The sequence below is a fragment of the Aulonocara stuartgranti genome, assembly GCF_965226115.1.
Source record: "Aulonocara stuartgranti genome assembly, chromosome: 23".
Classification (NCBI taxonomy): Eukaryota; Metazoa; Chordata; class Actinopteri; order Cichliformes; family Cichlidae; genus Aulonocara; species Aulonocara stuartgranti.
This window is the reverse complement of record NC_138958.1, coordinates 21,758,079-21,776,409: the sequence shown is the minus strand read 5'-3', so window position 1 is coordinate 21,776,409 and position 18,331 is coordinate 21,758,079. Positions and strand designations below refer to the sequence as shown.

The following is an 18,331-nucleotide window of genomic DNA, read 5'->3' as shown; positions in this document are numbered from 1 at the left end:
ATTCTAATTTCTAACTATAGTCTATACAGTGCATCTTAATCATGAATGCAATCTTTAAGTCACAATCAGCTTATTCTATCATCAATGTGCACATTTCTATCAGAAATCAGAAATAAACCATAAACTATGGTAGATTTTTTTTTACAGTATTGCCCTTTAACTGAATTAAAGGAGCATTGCTATACACTGCATAGCAATGAAGCAATATATTATTTACACTCAATGTACAGAATAAAATTATGAAAAGAATATACAAAAACCCACAGGCTGTAGTTTTACAGTATGTGGTAACGTATCAGCACAGTAAGAATACACACAGACATCTATCCAGTGCCGCTCGAGCATCAAATGTAACAAAATAAAGTAGATTCATGACCTTTAAGATCAACATTAACTTATTCCATCATCTAATTTTAGTGCATTTAATATTCAACAAGTAATACTAGAACATCATCAGCACACAAGCTGAGTGCTCAAAATGGCTGAACTCTGTGAGAAACCCCGTGTCACTACCCGATCCGTACCGGAAACCCGATCGGTACCCCGCATGCGCGAATCTTACGTCACTTCCTCTCTGCCAACATTGCGACATCCAATATATTTGAATGATACGGTTAGCGCCCAGTTAGCTCCTAGCATTTCTCAACAGCTCTGCCTCCTTTTCGACTGCCCGGGACATTTAAACAATGAATAATCGGTATACAAAGAAATTCATGCTTTTCTCCTCAACAGAGAGTGTCCCCCGATTGAGCAACAGCACCGTAAAATAAGGAGAATGGCGCCTAATTACAGAGTTAATAATGCAGACTTTGTAATATCTCACGTGTAGATTCATCAGCCAGATGAAGTGTTTACTGACAATTGACAGTGATAGCGCACATCATCATCACTATTCCAACAATCCTCTCCTCACAGACAAGCATAAACACACTCGACTATCGCTAAATCAAATTTAACACACGTTTGTAATGACGCTAATTCAGTTTACAATAGGGTTTATTCGCTCGGTCAGCAGGTGGCGGTATCCTCGTACACTGGGGAGTACACTGCCATTAAACGAACAGAAGAAGAAGAAAACATCTGCACATGCGCGGTACGGATCGGGTAGACTCGATTTATACGGTCAGACTTTACACATGCGCAGTAAGGATCGGGGAGTCCTGATCCGTAACTATCTTTTTATTTTTCGTTTTTGTCTACATTGTACTGAAATGCTTCATTATTGCAAACATTTTAAGATATACTTGTTATTCTTTTTTTTTTTTTTTTTTTTTTTAAATACTTTAATTAAATTTATGCACATATTACAATCTCTCGTTGGGAGACAACATTTGTGCAACAACATCTTGAAAAGGTTGAATAAGAAATCAAACGAAAAAAAACAAAACAAACAAAAAAAACAAAAAACAAAAAAAACAAAAAAAAAACAAAAAAAAAAAAAACAAAAAAAAAAACAACAAAACAAAAAAAAAAAACACATATATACATATACATAAATATATGAAGGCCATTTTTATGACATATAACAGTTTCCTTTCTGCGAACACTTTAACATACATGTGGCTTACTTAGTACACCAAAAACACAATCATTAAAAGGATAGAGATTGAGTCCCATTGTCGCATATCAAAGCAGCCTCTTTACATGAATCCCTCAGTAATTCTAAAGATGACAAAAAAGATTTTAATTCAATTTTCAATACAGTTAGGGAAGGTCTTTTACTTTTCCATTTGCATTTGTGTATGTGGTATTTGCCCATAATTATCACCACCTTGTGTAGCATGGACAGTTCCTTAGATGGATCACCATTATTATATAAAACTTGTGTTAGAGTCAGTGGGGTCATCCCATCTATTCTTATACTCAACCAGTCTACTAGATCTTGCCAAAAGTCAGTTGTTACTGAGCAGGAAAAAAACAAATGATCAATACTTTCCGCATTTTGTGAACAAAATCCACATGGCTCTACCTCAAACCCAAACCTTTTTTTAAGCATTTCAGCTGCTGGGTAATATCCATTAATTATTTTAAATTGCATTTCTTTGACTTTGGGGGGGATAGGCCATTTTAAAAAGTGCGTATATTTGTTCGTTATTTTAATATTACTCCCTTTTAGTTTTGTGTTACTGTTAAAGTCGTGAAATAATTTGTTTTTAAATATCTTGTTCATGGTTTTATTATTACAGTTTTTATCCGTCAAAGGAATCTGGTTTAGATGTAAAGAAGGTAGACTAATTTGTGCCTTAGAGTAATACAAATAACCTTGAATCAAACTCAACAGAGGTAAGGGGATTGCCTTACAAACCTTGTCATATTCTCTAAGGGAACACTGAATGTTAAACTTCGTATTAAAAACACCCACTGAGAGAAACTGACCCCTTTCATCAAGTAAGTCTGTTATAAAGATGATGTTTTTTTCAAACCACTCTTTAATAAACAATGACTTCTTATTAATTGTAATTGTTCTGTTATTCCACAAGGTGGAGCAATGTGGTGAAAAGTTATGGGCAAACACCATCTTCCAATAAGACAAGACCTGCTTATGATATTCTGACAGTTTCACAGGCAACTTCAATATATCAAAATCACATTTCAGGAGAAAATCCAACCCTCCCACCTTTTTGAAAATATTTTTTGGGATATGGAACCATATGGAGTCAGGTTTCAAGAGGAAGGCTTTTATCCAGTTTATTTTAAATACTCCAACCATTGATTGAAAATCAATTGACTTTATACCACCTTTAGCGTAATCTTTGACAAGTTGTGATTTTTTAATGTAATGTGTTTTATTGCGCCAAATGAATTGATAGATTATAGAGTTAATCTTCTTAATGCTTTTCGGGGTAATGTATAGTGAGTATGCTGGATAAACCATCTTTGAGACGCCCTCTGATTTGGATAATAGATTGCGTCCAAAAATTGTAATATCTCTCGTCAACCAATGATTTAGTGTTTTGGACATGCCATCAATTTTGTCTTTTAGGTTTTTTGATTCTCTAGTGTTGATGTCTTTGTCTAAATAGATGCCTAGATACTTAACTTCATTTTTCACTGGAATCGTCCTCATGCTATTTTCCAAACAATCATAAAGTGGCAAAAGTTCACACTTCTTTAGGTTCAGACACAAGCCTGAAGCTTTAGAAAAAATTGAAATGACATTCAATGCTTTCTCGAGTATTGATTTATCCTTTAAAAATATTACTGTGTCATCTGCAAACTGACTTATTTTCAGTTCAATATCAAAAATGTTTATTCCTTCGATGTCTGAATGGTTCACAATGAGGTAAGCCATTAATTGAGTGCAAAGAATAAATAATTTTGGAGAAATTGGGCAACCCTGTCGAATTCCACAGAATATGTCTATCCTAGATGTTATGCCTGGATTGAGTGAAACATAACTATAAATTTGCTTGTAGAACAGTTTGATCACTTTGCAAAATTTGTTTCCAAATCCGAAAAGTTCTAAAGATCTAAATAAAAAATTATGGTCTATTGAATCAAATGCTTTAAAAAAGTCAATAAATAGTATTAAACTTTCTGAATTAATAAAGGATCGATAGTCAATCATATCTAATATTAATCTTATGTTATTATGAATCTGCCTTCCTTTAATAAACGCTGATTGGCACTCATCAATCAATTTGGTTAAGACGCTTTTAAGCCTATTTGCATATACTAAGGCTAATAATTTGTAGTCGTTACATAAAAGTGTTATGGGTCTCCAATTGTCTAGCATTTGTAAATCTTTGTTTGGTTTGGGTAATAAGGTTATTAATCCTGTTTTCATTGTTGGGGATAGTTCTTCATTTTTTAAACAATCCAAAAAGCCATTAAATAACAAATCTTTAATGTCTTGCCAAAAGGTTTTATAAAATTCAATCGTTAAACCATCAATTCCAGGCGATTTTCCATTTTTCATTTGTTTTAGAGCTGTATCTAATTCGGATATTTTCAAATCTTCTTCTAACCATGTTTTATCATCCTCTTCCAATTTTTTAACCTGATCTTTAATCATATCAAAAAAGATATCTGCATTTTCTTTTTCAGTTCTTGATTTATACAGATTACTATAGAACATGTTAATTTCCTCACTTATTTTGTTTGGTTCCTCAATTATAGTACCATCCTTACTCAATTTAGTTATTTTTTTCTTTGTTTGTCTACGCTTCTCTAGACTATAGAAATAAGATGAATTTTTTTCTCCATGTTCAATCCACTTAGCTCTAGACCTTACATATGCTCCTTTAGCTTTAATCAAGTACACCTCATCTAGCTTATTTTGTAAAGATTGTAAGCGTTCTGACTCTTCCGCAGTCATACAGGGTTTACCACATAATAAATGAATTTGTTCAATTAGATTTTTCTGTTCACATACGCGTAGGGCAGACACTTTCTTTCCCGTTTCTATAGCTAATTGTTTCACATTATATTTAAACCATTCCCATTTACTGACATTAGTCATGCTCATATTGTTAATTTCTGATTTAAGTTCTTTAACTTGTTTACAGAAGTCTTCGTTTTGTAATAAACTATTGTTAAATTTCCATATGTTGTCAGATCTTTGTTGTTTACGTAGAGATAATAAGAGACTTATCAGACAATGATCAGTAAGTGGGGTTGACTGGGTCTCACATTTCGTAACATATGATGATACTGTTTGGGAGACAAGCCAATAATCTAATCTTGAACATACGTTTTTATTTGATGGACTAAACCAAGTATATTTCTTCGTATTTGGGTTTGTCATCCTCCAATAATCGATCATATTGGTTGTCGTACAAAAGTCACAAATAATGCTATCGTGTTCTGGTTGATTTCCTCTTTGTGGTTGTCTGTCAAGCCATGAGTTAGGAGCCAGGTTAAAATCGCCTCCAGTTATCACCTGGGTAGAACCATATGTAGTACTCCACTTTGCAATTAATTTACTTAAGTTAGACATCATATTTCTATTTAGCGACCTGTTATTGTATCCATACACGTTAATAAGAATAATTTTCTGTTCACAGACTTCTACCAACACCATGATCCAATGCCCCATTCCGTCGCTTTTATGATCAATAACTCTCCCTGCAAATTTGTTGAATAAGATCATAACTCCTGCTGAGTGAGTAGTACCATGTGAATAAAGAATACTATCTCCCCATTGATGTTTCCAAAATGTTTCCTCTTCCTTACCAGAATGTGTTTCTTGTAAAAACAAAATGTTTGCCTTAATTTCCTTGCAGAATAAGAACATGGCCTTACGTTTGACATTGTTTTTTAAGCCTCGAACATTTAAGGAACTTAATAGAACAGCCATCTATAAGATAAAGAAAAAACAAAAACAAAAAACGCAAGAACAAAATACAAAACAAGAACAGTAACGGCTTCCTTGGCACTTACTAGAAGAAAAAAAAAGTGCTTGAAGCAGGAATAAGCCTAGTGTCCTACCTATGTAATCATAACAGTACTCCGACCCTATCACAGTACTACCCCTTTATATATGCGGCAATTTTAGCTCTGGATAGCCCACGTTTAACTACGGCTTTGCTTTTTGACCCTCTCCTATTTTTTATTTGTGTATTTTTAACAGATATGTATATATAAACATATATATACACATACATACCCACATTTTATGGTTAACTTGTAGTGACTTCTTCAAGTGCATCTCACAGATCGATCCTTTTACCGTCTATTATTGCATAACCCTCCTTTAGGAATGCTCTTTTGCCGTTGTTTCGAGCTTCCTGCACCTTGGGCCACAGCTTGATCCGAGCTTCACGGTCTTCTTTGGAGAAGTCTTCTTTAAATTTTATGTTCAGTTCTTTGCAGACCCTGGCCTCTTTGGATTTCCTCCATACTTCATCCCTTGCCGTCCTCATGCTGAACTGTATGATGATTGGTCTTGGCACCTTGTTGCTCACTGCATTGTCTTTCTTCCCCAGTCGGTGTACTGTATCAACCATGAGCTGCAGTTTTTCCACTGATACAGGAACCACTCTTGTTAGAATGCCGATCACTGTTTCACGTGTATTCTCGTTGTCCTTCTCTGTCAGACCCAAAATTCTGAGGTCCCATCTTCTGCGGTAACGTGCACTCTCCCGACAGCTCTCCTTTAATTCTTTGTTTTCCTTCATCAGCGACTCCACCTTCGTCGTCAGCTTGTCAATTTCCTCTCTGTTTTTTTGGGTCGCCTGTGTATTTACTTCAATGCGTTGTTCGAAGGCTTATACTTGTTATTCTTAACATCTTAACAGATACTCTGACCTTTAACTATCGTAAAACGCTACGACCGGAAGTAGAAACCTTTCGCGCATGCGGGGTACCGATTGGGTTTCCGGTACGGATCGGGTAGTGACACGGGGTTTCTCACGGAGTTCAGCCATTTTGAGCACTCAGCTTGTGTGCTGATGATGTTCTAGTATTACTTGTTGAATATTAAATGCACTAAAATTAGATGATGGAATAAGTTAATGTTGATCTTAAAGGTCATGAATCTACTTTATTTTGTTACATTTGATGCTCGAGCGGCACTGGATAGATGTCCGTGTGTATTCTTACTGTGCTGATACGTTACCACATACTGTAAAACTACAGCCTGTGGGTTTTTGTATATTCTTTTCATAATTTTATTCTGTACATTGAGTGTAAATAATATATTGCTTCATTGCTATGCAGTGTAAAGCAATGCTCCTTTAATTCAGTTAAAGGGCAATACTGTAAAAAAAAATCTACCATAGTTTATGGTTTATTTCTGATTTCTGATAGAAATGTGCACATTGATGATAGAATAAGCTGATTGTGACTTAAAGATTGCATTCATGATTAAGATGCACTGTATAGACTATAGTTAGAAATTAGAATTAATGTTTTGTGCTTGTTTTGTTATAGCACTTACATTATTTACACATGGCCATGTATATCATTAGAGTGTGAACTGAATTAGTAATAGTCCTGTTGTTTACAGGCTGGGTTTTTTTATGGGATCGTGAGACCTGGATCTCTTCCTGACGAGGAAGATGGCGAACCTTTCCCTTTGAACCGAACCACAGCCATTCTGAGTTGGCCCAGAAGGGCAGGTTGCTCTTCTCTCACGAACAATTGCAACAGTGCGGTAGGACGAAATCGCACCAATCACAAACTTTTGACCTATTGGATTTGACTTGACTGAACACTGACTATTAAGCCGGCAAGACTGACATATCTGAGCTGAGATAGGATTCTGACTGTTATTATTATTGCTGTCACTGTATTTTATTTTATGTTTTCATTCCTGTTCATGAAATGCTGTTAAATTGTTGCTAAATAGTTTAATACAATTCATAGCAACTTTACCTGTGGCTCCAGTCATTCTTCTCCACGCAACTCACTTTATCCCTCCTACGAATCTAGCTATTGGCCCATTCTCTCCATCTTACTTTAATTTCCCCTACCCTATCCTGTACTTGGCTACAGAAACCTCAAGGCCACTGGATGTTTGAAATTGCTACATGATGATGTGTTTCCCTCTTTATGCACTGAAGCTGGCACGTTCCCTGAGTTTTTCCAGCAAGATGGTGCACCACCACATTATGGGTGCCAGGTCTGAGCATTCCTAGATGAACAGTTTCCTGGAAAGTGGATTGGTCATGTCATGGGCCAGTTGAATGGCCCCCAAGATCTCCCGATCTGACCCCCTTAGACTTTTATCTTTGGGGTCATCTGAAGGCAATTGTCTATGGTGTGAAGATACGAGATGTGCAGCACCTGAAACTATGGATACTGGATGCCTGTGCTGGCATTTCTCCTGCGGTGTTGCTATCAGTGTGTGAAGAGTGGGAGAAGAGGGTTGCATTGACAATCCAACACAATGGGCAGCACATTAACCACTAACCCTCCTATGCAGGGAAAGACACATACACCGGTGGCGAGGCGGCCGCCGATCGACCGGTGGTGGCTAACGTGGAGCTCAATCGTGGATAAGGGAAACCGAAGGCAGGAGAAGCAGGCTGCTGCCGGTCCGAGCGTGAGGTGAACTGAATTTCAGGTAAGAAGTTACGAACTGCACTCTATTTGGGTCAGATATAAACCGAGTTTAGGTGTAGTTTATTTTCGTTGTGCTGACAGTTACAATAACTCGTTCTGCGTGCTAGCTAGCACGACAGCTGTGTGCACCTAAGTTACTGATGTTGAACTTTATGACAGCCTCCCCTGTCATTCTCTCGCCTGTTGAAACTTCAATCATGAAACTGATCAATGATCGGCTTTTCTCTCGTTTGTTCATTGCGCTAAACAACAGCAGCACGGTTAAGCTTGATCAGCTGTTGTTAGAATTCATTTAATTTTAATTTCTAGTATCAGCTGATGTTTGCTGGAGCCACAGCTGTAAAAAAGGGCTGGTCGAAACCAGGAGATGTCCTTACTGAATCATCAGAGCTGAACTGGTGATGGAGAAACAGGTTTACCTTTTAGGTGACATGAATGAGTTGAAGGAAAGTTATCAACTGTTTCTGAGAGACAAATAACACCAAGCTCCTTTTTTTGTGTAGCTGACAGCTGGTAACTGTGCAGGGGCGGATCTAGCAAAGCTTTTGCCAGGGGGCCAGGTAGGACATTAACAGGGAGAGGGGGACACAAAGATATACTTTTCTTTCTTGCTCTCATATAAAATATTTACCTTTTATTAAATAGTTATCTGAATCTTACAACCAAAGTTTGTATAATAATACACAAGATTGGCTGTAGACCATTGTTAATCATTCAGAACACTGTGTAAAAATAACAAAAAACAAAAAGTGAATGCAAAAGTGCATAAATATTTATTTTACGTGTTTGATGTGTGTGGCAGGGCGTGGTCTGCAGTGCCGCTGCAGGGGAGGTGGACCCACGGGCGTAAAGTCTGTGCTCTCTCGGCTGGTTTTTTTTTGGTGTGTGTTGGGCTGTGAGTTGAAAAGCTACAGCCGGCTGTGTGGGTACACCAACCATGTGTGAAAAGTGGTCCATAACGTAATGCTTCAAAGCGTGTTCATGCAAACATTGTTGGGTCTGCCGTGGTACAATGGGACTTCTGCTCATGAACCTCTGTGCACAGCGTCTGCAAATCGGGGCTGTACGAAGTCACCTCATCTTTACACAAAACTGTAAGCTGTCATCTGTGAGGCGCGAGCGGTGTTTGTTTTTACCATAGTTCATGGTGGAGAATGGCTGCTCTGCTGAGTTTTGCTCTCTGTAGCCGTATGAATGGCAAACTACACTGATTAGCAGCAGCATAGGCAGACTTAAAAATTTTTCTGAAATTTTCGCTTTCTAGTATTTATTTAATATTTCTTTATGTTATAAAAATGACTTTGAATCCTGATAAAAATTCAAAATCATGGGTTAAAAATGAAAACAAGAGAACTAAGAATGTATTAATATTTGTTGCCAGAAAAACAGAAACTGTATATGTGCAACCAAAGTGCCGTTTTAATTCAGATGAAAAAAAAGGGATTTATTCATTCATTGTCCATTCAGGATCTTAAAAATGTGATAATAATAATGAAATAATACAAATAATGTAATAATAAGAATGATGTAATAATAATTAATGTAAATCTAAATAATATTGTCCTTCAGAGAAATAGTTTGTAGTCCTGAAGATGGAGAAGTTTACTCCCGCAGAGCGACTGGGACTGTCTGTGGTCATGATGGTTGAACCTCCAACGACTTTCCCAGCTTAGCCTCAGAGTGCTGCTGCTACTGTAGCAGCCACTCTTCTCCTCTGTACTCGTCAGGACTTGCATTGTCACATCTGGGGAACCCAAGCCCTGCTGGAGAGGAGAGCCTAGTCTGGATGCTGACCTGCTGCCTGTAATTATTAGCCTTTTTCAGGCTCTTGTTACGTTCTGGTCCCGGCAAGTAAATAAACGTAACAAATAGTTTGCCCCACTCACTTCCCACCCACGCACAAACCCCAACAACGACACCTTTTTCAAGTATTTAAGCAGCCATTTATTTTCATCGGCAGTGAGCAATGCCAAAACAATAAACAAAACTCCCTATAAAACAATCCCTACTCTTCCCTACACCAAAATAAAAAGAAGCCAAAACAAAAGACAAGTCACTTAACTAACTATCTAACGAAAAACAGGAGAAAACTTGTTCAACAAAAGAAAACGGCTTCTCACGGCTACTAGGCTGCGACAATGAAAGTTATACAGCAAAGGAACAAAAAGTGACCGCCACTTGTTAACTTATTTACAATTATTTACATGGCAAGGCTAGAGGTACACGTGAATACTCCAGCCACATCTTTTGGCCAGTGCAGCGCACCTGCGATACGCTCAAACACTGTGAAATACGAATCCACCTCAGTTTCCCGAAACGCCGGCACCATTTTGATGTGTTTACTCGCATCAAAGCCACCACCTGGCATCAAGGCCGGTGGCTGCGGAGATGGCGACTGCGGGGATAATGACTCCGGGGAGGGTGCCTGCGGGGATGGTGACTGGATGGTGAGCCCTGATCCTCAAGTGCATAGCTTCCACCTCCAACTGCTGTTTCTTTAGCTCCACCTCCTTAATGCGCAGCGTTACCCGCAGCTCCTCCGCAGAAGGGCTAGGTGGAGAAGGGAGATTTTTCAGTGGGGCAAAAACACCAGCAACAGACACACACACAGCCTGCACTACAATGACACAACACACAACTGACCGAGTCAACGGCGTTCCAAAAAGCACTCCCAGGTGACTGTCATCCGGACGTTAAGTACTGGAGGTGGTCCATCAATTATCCAGTCCGAAGATATGTAGAGACTCCACCCAGATACCTAGCAGCCACGCCCAGGTGTCCACCTCCTAGGAGAGAAAAAAGGGAAAATACCGCCAGCCATCCTCCGGTGGGAGGCACAACACCAACAAACACATCACTGGGTCATAACAGTTTCCCCCACCCAAAAAAAATCAAACATCCAACCCCACACAAAGATGTTTGATTTACGACCTAGAGAGGGCATCAGCCATAACATTCTCTAAGCTCTTATATATCGGATCTCAATGTTGAAATCCTGTAGGAGTAAGGACCAACGCATGAGGCGCTGGTTGCTGTTTTAGAAATTTTCTAGAAAAGAAACAGACTGGGTGGTCAATGCCATTTCCATCCTCCTGCACGAGCACTGCACCCGCCCCCAAAACACTGGCGTCCACCTCTGAATCCTTGGCCCCTCAGGAACCGCCCAGGGACACCAAAAGTCTCCAGATTGCGCTTTCGCTCCTCTGCCCACGTCAGTCTGAGCCCATTATCAGATGAGATGTTGTCAAAGGAAGACTTTGCTTTGTCATAGTAGCACTTTGGACCAAAATGATCCTCCCCCGAACTCAGCTGCAACCCCACCTTTTCTCTTCCCTCAGAATTCCCATCTTTTAGATTCAGCCCCTCCTGTAACTTCTTCTCAAGCGCCTCCTTAATGAATTGCGCGTTGGAGGAATCAAAATCAAAGTCTGTGTCAAATTTAAGGGGTGGGAGATGGAGCATTAGCCACCATCAGCTGGCCTCTTCTGCGGTTCCTGTGCCGTCGAGGTCCTTGTCTTTTTCTAGCAGGTGGCCTGGTTTCAGCATTTTGCTGCTGACTGTCCTGAAAAGTGACTCTACTTGGGTCTGATTGCATGGTGGCTTCAGTGACCCTTGTGGTTTGAATATTTGTTCTTCTCGTCCCCTTGGGCTGCCTCCTATTCTGCTGCTGCTGTTGCTGGGATCCACTCGCACCTCTCCTCTGCCTAAATGTCTTTACACTGACGGTTTGAACAGCCTTTGATGTGGCACGATCGAAACCACTGTTATCTGTAAGTGGTATATCAACTACTTCTGGCGACGGAAAAACTGTGCCGCCAGCTAGATCGTTTCCCAAGATGATGTCAATACCTGCAACCGGTAACTGGGGTCGCACCCCAAGCTTAACCTCACCAGACAAAAACTGAGATGAAAGCTGCACCAAGTGTAAAGGAACCCGTATTACACACATCCTAACTCCCCAGGCTAACACATCCGCCCCACAACAGGATTGAGCTGAAAACGGTAAGACCCCCTCACGAATGAGCGACTGTTTCGCACCAGTGTCTCGCAAAATACTGACAGGAGTCCGCCGATCTTCTCCTATCAAGGAAACAAAGCCGTTTGACACAAACGGCTTAAACTCCTTATCTACTTTATCATTTTCGGGTGCCATCACCTCCCCCCAGGTAGGAGAGTTTGTCTGTAGAAGGATTATTGGGGAAGGAGATGTACCCTCCCTGGTCATTTCTTTTCTCTTCAGAGCAGGGCAAACCGCAATAAGGTGTAAGGCAGAAACACCAGCAACAGCCCCCAGCTCAACCTCCCCCGCAGGACCCGGCTCACCAAACAACCCCTTGTCCGTCAACTGGACACACAGGAACTCCCTAAGCTCTTTCTTCTTCGCAGGACGCCTGTCTTTTTCAGGCTCTTCTCCACAGGACGCCTGTCTTTTTCAGGCTCTTCTCCACAGGACGCCTGTCTTTTTCAGGCTCTTCTCCACAGGACGCCTGTCTTTTTCAGGGACAATCTTCACCCACAAATTCATAAAGTCCTTGTGAAGGGTCAGTTTCTCAATGATTGTTCGCCCATGGTACCTGTGGAAGATTACAGTTGTCATTAATTTTCATTAATTGTGTAAACTCACAGAAAATAAAACATTGATGCACTTCAAACCCATTTAAAAGTACCCACCTGGCTTCAGGTGCAGCATCCCCTGCCATTCTAGAGGCAGCAATTAGAAATCTTTCAGTGAAGGTTCCTGTTTTCAGGGTGACGGCTGCTCCAAGTTTGTCAGCCAGCTGGTGCAGGTGTTGAGCCGTGCTATTCCTCACTGCAACACAGCGATGGCTGAGCAAGGACAATATTAGACACACAACTCAGTGAACATGATCTCTCTTTCATGTCTTCTAATAAAATCACTACAGCTTCTTCTCTCCTCTTACGTCAGTCCTGTGTTAAACAGAGCGCTCAGAATCCGTCCATGGCTGCAATTTTCCACCATGGCATCAAGCGCCAGATTGACCTCCTGATGTAGAAAGTTGTTGTTGGTCATTGCAAGCTTCAGCAATAGAGCTCGGCCTGTTGTTTCAACTTCTGGGTCCATTGTTCTCTGGAGCTGAATGTAGAGCTCATTGATGGCATGTATGGCCTCAAAGGCTATTGCTGAGCGTTGGTTTTTCACCTAAAATGTGAGTGAAAATCATCAGTTGAGGCTGTAGTATGCACTTGAAGGGAAACTAGCTGCATGAAACACATATAAGAAACATAAAGTGTGCAATACCTCCTCAATGAGGACCAGACACACTTCATGTAGTTTAGTCTTCAGGATGTCCGAGTGGTGCTTTGCCAGAGACTGAATAGTTTGCAACCCCTGTCTTTATTTCTTTATTTACACAACACAACATTGAACACGACTTCAGGAACACCACAAATAACACAGCCACATTATGCAGCACTGTTTCTGTGCAGTATTTAATGTCTCCTTACTACGTTTCTTACCAGTCGTCTGAAGACAGCAGACTAAAGCTGTGGGACAGGCTCTCTACAGGTGTAGCTACAGGCGGGAGTTTGACCCTGCTCTCTCTTGGATTATTCTGACTGCACTGACTGTCTGCTTTCTTGTCTGATAATCAACGAGGTTAGTAAAAAGAAACTGTCATTTCTTCTAATTCGAAGCATGATGCAGTGATTAATTGTTCATTAAAATCTTTTTAAAAAATCTCTTAATTTAAAGTTTGATTATTCAGCATCTTCTACAGTTACTGAGGAAAACCACTTACCGTCTATAGGGACGACTTTTGCACGGCGCAGCAGCGTCCCAGGCCGAGGTCCTCGTTTTTGCGGTATGGGAGGGAACTGTTGGAGGTTTTGGAGTCAAAGGCTTTACTGCAGTAAATGTTTTGGTTGGTACTGTGTGTCCAGGTGAGGTTACAATCCCATCCTGGAAATGCTGCAGTTTTTCCAAAATAGGCCCAAATTTGTCTTTTGCTGTCAAGACTCTTATTCCACGAATGACCTTCGTGTCTGTTTAGACAAAAAAATAACTAAATAACTACAAATTGACATCTTACAAAAACAACAATAAACATTTTTCTTCCTGATTTTTTTTTCTTCAAAAAAGCATATAAAATGAATGGACAGCAAGAATGTGTAATTTAGCATTAAAATAGATAATCTACAGTGTCAAATTTTAAAATCTAAACTAACTGATTAACAGCAGGTGTAACCACTAAAGAAAAGCATCACCTTTGAACCGACCTGCTCCTGAATGTTTAGCAGAGAAAACAGGCAATTGCGATGGACAAGCTGCTCGAGGAGGTGGAGGAACTGGAGTGAGCGGTGTCATCTCAACAGGACTAACAATGAAAGGAATGGCCCTCAGATCACTTGGTGTGTGTGTGTCTGCAGAGCTGAGGCTACTCAGACTTCTTTCAGGGTCCTCCTGATTCCAAAAGGGGTCATCCAAACAGTTCCAGCTTCCCTGGACTATCTCTGGAGAGCCTGCGCATTGCTCAGGTAAAGGTGGGAGTTGCACAGCATAACCTCTGGGTCTCTGTGCGATATGCAATGTGTCTGCCTGTTGAAAGAACACATTTGTCTTACTGCTCTGAGCTTTGTGAAAGTCCAGGATCCTGGACTCTGTGGTGAAGCGCTGACAGTTGCTCTGTCTACAGTGACTTACACAAAAATTACACTGTGCAAAGCAGCAAAATATAACACATCTCTCAGAAACATTTACATTTGATCAGCAGAGAAGTCAAGAATGAGTATGTTTAGTTACTTACATCTCCACCTGTGCGTCCCCTTGTCCGTCAACTGGACACACAGGAACTCCCTAAGCTCTTTCTTCTTCGCAGGACGCCTGTCTTTTTCAGGCTCTTCTCCACAGGACGCCTGTCTTTTTCAGGCTCTTCTCCACAGGACGCCTGTCTTTTTCAGGCTCTTCTCCACAGGACGCCTGTCTTTTTCAGGGACAATCTTCACCCACAAATTCATAAAGTCCTTGTGAAGGGTCAGTTTCTCAATGATTGTTCGCCCATGGTACCTGTGGAAGATTACAGTTGTCATTAATTTTCATTAATTGTGTAAACTCACAGAAAATAAAACATTGATGCACTTCAAACCCATTTAAAAGTACCCACCTGGCTTCAGGTGCAGCATCCCCTGCCATTCTAGAGGCAGCAATTAGAAATCTTTCAGTGAAGGTTCCTGTTTTCAGGGTGACGGCTGCTCCAAGTTTGTCAGCCAGCTGGTGCAGGTGTTGAGCCGTGCTATTCCTCACTGCAACACAGCGATGGCTGAGCAAGGACAATATTAGACACACAACTCAGTGAACATGATCTCTCTTTCATGTCTTCTAATAAAATCACTACAGCTTCTTCTCTCCTCTTACGTCAGTCCTGTGTTAAACAGAGCGCTCAGAATCCGTCCATGGCTGCAATTTTCCACCATGGCATCAAGCGCCAGATTGACCTCCTGATGTAGAAAGTTGTTGTTGGTCATTGCAAGCTTCAGCAATAGAGCTCGGCCTGTTGTTTCAACTTCTGGGTCCATTGTTCTCTGGAGCTGAATGTAGAGCTCATTGATGGCATGTATGGCCTCAAAGGCTATTGCTGAGCGTTGGTTTTTCACCTAAAATGTGAGTGAAAATCATCAGTTGAGGCTGTAGTATGCACTTGAAGGGAAACTAGCTGCATGAAACACATATAAGAAACATAAAGTGTGCAATACCTCCTCAATGAGGACCAGACACACTTCATGTAGTTTAGTCTTCAGGATGTCCGAGTGGTGCTTTGCCAGAGACTGAATAGTTTGCAACCCCTGTCTTTATTTCTTTATTTACACAACACAACATTGAACACGACTTCAGGAACACCACAAATAACACAGCCACATTATGCAGCACTGTTTCTGTGCAGTATTTAATGTCTCCTTACTACGTTTCTTACCAGTCGTCTGAAGACAGCAGACTAAAGCTGTGGGACAGGCTCTCTACAGGTGTAGCTACAGGCGGGAGTTTGACCCTGCTCTCTCTTGGATTATTCTGACTGCACTGACTGTCTGCTTTCTTGTCTGATAATCAACGAGGTTAGTAAAAAGAAACTGTCATTTCTTCTAATTCGAAGCATGATGCAGTGATTAATTGTTCATTAAAATCTTTTTAAAAAATCTCTTAATTTAAAGTTTGATTATTCAGCATCTTCTACAGTTACTGAGGAAAACCACTTACTGTCTATAGGGACGACTTTTGCACGGCGCAGCAGCGTCCCAGGCCGAGGTCCTCGTTTTTGCGGTATGGGAGGGAACTGTTGGAGGTTTTGGAGTCAAAGGCTTTACTGCAGTAAATGTTTTGGCTGGTACTGTGTGTCCAGGTGAGGTTACAATCCCATCCTGGAAATGCTGCAGTTTTTCCAAAATAGGCCCAAATTTGTCTTTTGCTGTCAAGACTCTTATTCCACGAATGACCTTCGTGTCTGTTTAGACAAAAAAATAACTAAATAACTACAAATTGACATCTTACAAAAACAACAATAAACATTTTTCTTCCTGATTTTTTTTTCTTCAAAAAAGCATATAAAATGAATGGACAGCAAGAATGTGTAATTTAGCATTAAAATAGATAATCTACAGTGTCAAATTTTAAAATCTAAACTAACTGATTAACAGCAGGTGTAACCACTAAAGAAAAGCATCACCTTTGAACCGACCTGCTCCTGAATGTTTAGCAGAGAAAACAGGCAATTGCGATGGACAAGCTGCTCGAGGAGGTGGAGGAACTGGAGTGAGCGGTGTCATCTCAACAGGACTAACAATGAAAGGAATGGCCCTCAGATCACTTGGTGTGTGTGTGTCTGCAGAGCTGAGGCTACTCAGACTTCTTTCAGGGTCCTCCTGATTCCAAAAGGGGTCATCCAAACAGTTCCAGCTTCCCTGGACTATCTCTGGAGAGCCTGCGCATTGCTCAGGTAAAGGTGGGAGTTGCACAGCATAACCTCTGGGTCTCTGTGCGATATGCAATGTGTCTGCCTGTTGAAAGAACACATTTGTCTTACTGCTCTGAGCTTTGTGAAAGTCCAGGATCCTGGACTCTGTGGTGAAGCGCTGACAGTTGCTCTGTCTACAGTGACTTACACAAAAATTACACTGTGCAAAGCAGCAAAATATAACACATCTCTCAGAAACATTTACATTTGATCAGCAGAGAAGTCAAGAATGAGTATGTTTAGTTACTTACATCTCCACCTGTGCGTCCCCTTGTCCGTCAACTGGACACACAGGAACTCCCTAAGCTCTTTCTTCTTCGCAGGACGCCTGTCTTTTTCAGGCTCTTCTCCACAGGACGCCTGTCTTTTTCAGGCTCTTCTCCACAGGACGCCTGTCTTTTTCAGGCTCTTCTCCACAGGACGCCTGTCTTTTTCAGGGACAATCTTCACCCACAAATTCATAAAGTCCTTGTGAAGGGTCAGTTTCTCAATGATTGTTCGCCCATGGTACCTGTGGAAGATTACAGTTGTCATTAATTTTCATTAATTGTGTAAACTCACAGAAAATAAAACATTGATGCACTTCAAACCCATTTAAAAGTACCCACCTGGCTTCAGGTGCAGCATCCCCTGCCATTCTAGAGGCAGCAATTAGAAATCTTTCAGTGAAGGTTCCTGTTTTCAGGGTGACGGCTGCTCCAAGTTTGTCAGCCAGCTGGTGCAGGTGTTGAGCCGTGCTATTCCTCACTGCAACACAGCGATGGCTGAGCAAGGACAATATTAGACACACAACTCAGTGAACATGATCTCTCTTTCATGTCTTCTAATAAAATCACTACAGCTTCTTCTCTCCTCTTACGTCAGTCCTGTGTTAAACAGAGCGCTCAGAATCCGTCCATGGCTGCAATTTTCCACCATGGCATCAAGCGCCAGATTGACCTCCTGATGTAGAAAGTTGTTGTTGGTCATTGCAAGCTTCAGCAATAGAGCTCGGCCTGTTGTTTCAACTTCTGGGTCCATTGTTCTCTGGAGCTGAATGTAGAGCTCATTGATGGCATGTATGGCCTCAAAGGCTATTGCTGAGCGTTGGTTTTTCACCTAAAATGTGAGTGAAAATCATCAGTTGAGGCTGTAGTATGCACTTGAAGGGAAACTAGCTGCATGATACGCATATAAGAAACATAAAGTGTGCAATACCTCCTCAATGAGGACCAGACACACTTCATGTAGTTTAGTCTTCAGGATGTCCGAGTGGTGCTTTGCCAGAGACTGAATAGTTTGCAACCCCTGTGTTTTCTTAATCCTGTATTTACACAACACAACATTGAACACGACTTCAGGAACACCACAAATAACACAGC

At 40.8% G+C, this 18,331-nt stretch overlaps 1 protein-coding gene and 1 pseudogene across 2 annotated transcripts; both read right to left on the bottom strand.

The window, feature by feature from the left end:
• Positions 1-10,671: 10,671 nt before the first annotated feature.
• On the bottom strand, positions 10,672-12,232 carry LOC309700706 (annotated as a pseudogene). The gene has a single exon. The product of its transcript is annotated as an uncharacterized misc_RNA (transcript).
• A 4,266-nt stretch (positions 12,233-16,498) lies between these two features.
• Positions 16,499-18,244, bottom strand: LOC309699820 (TOG array regulator of axonemal microtubules protein 1-like). Its single transcript, XM_082523009.1, has 4 exons — positions 18,168-18,244; positions 17,830-18,068; positions 17,579-17,734; positions 16,499-17,481 (listed from the first exon to the last, which is right to left on the bottom strand). Exons 2-4 carry the CDS (start codon positions 17,988-17,990, stop codon positions 17,340-17,342), a joined length of 459 nt encoding a protein of 152 aa, XP_082379135.1. The 5' UTR covers positions 17,991-18,068; positions 18,168-18,244; the 3' UTR covers positions 16,499-17,339.
• Positions 18,245-18,331: the final 87 nt, after the last annotated feature.

Coding starts and splice junctions, on each gene's coding strand:
- LOC309699820 (XM_082523009.1), bottom strand. CDS start 17,990: ATGGACCCAGAAGTTGAAACAACAGGCCGAGCTCTATTGCTGAAGCTT. Junction 17,735..17,829: donor CTGTTTAACACAGGACTGAC/GTAAGAGGAGAG, acceptor GTCCTTGCTCAG/CCATCGCTGTGTTGCAGTGA. Junction 17,482..17,578: donor GATGCTGCACCTGAAGCCAG/GTGGGTACTTTT, acceptor AATCTTCCACAG/GTACCATGGGCGAACAATCA.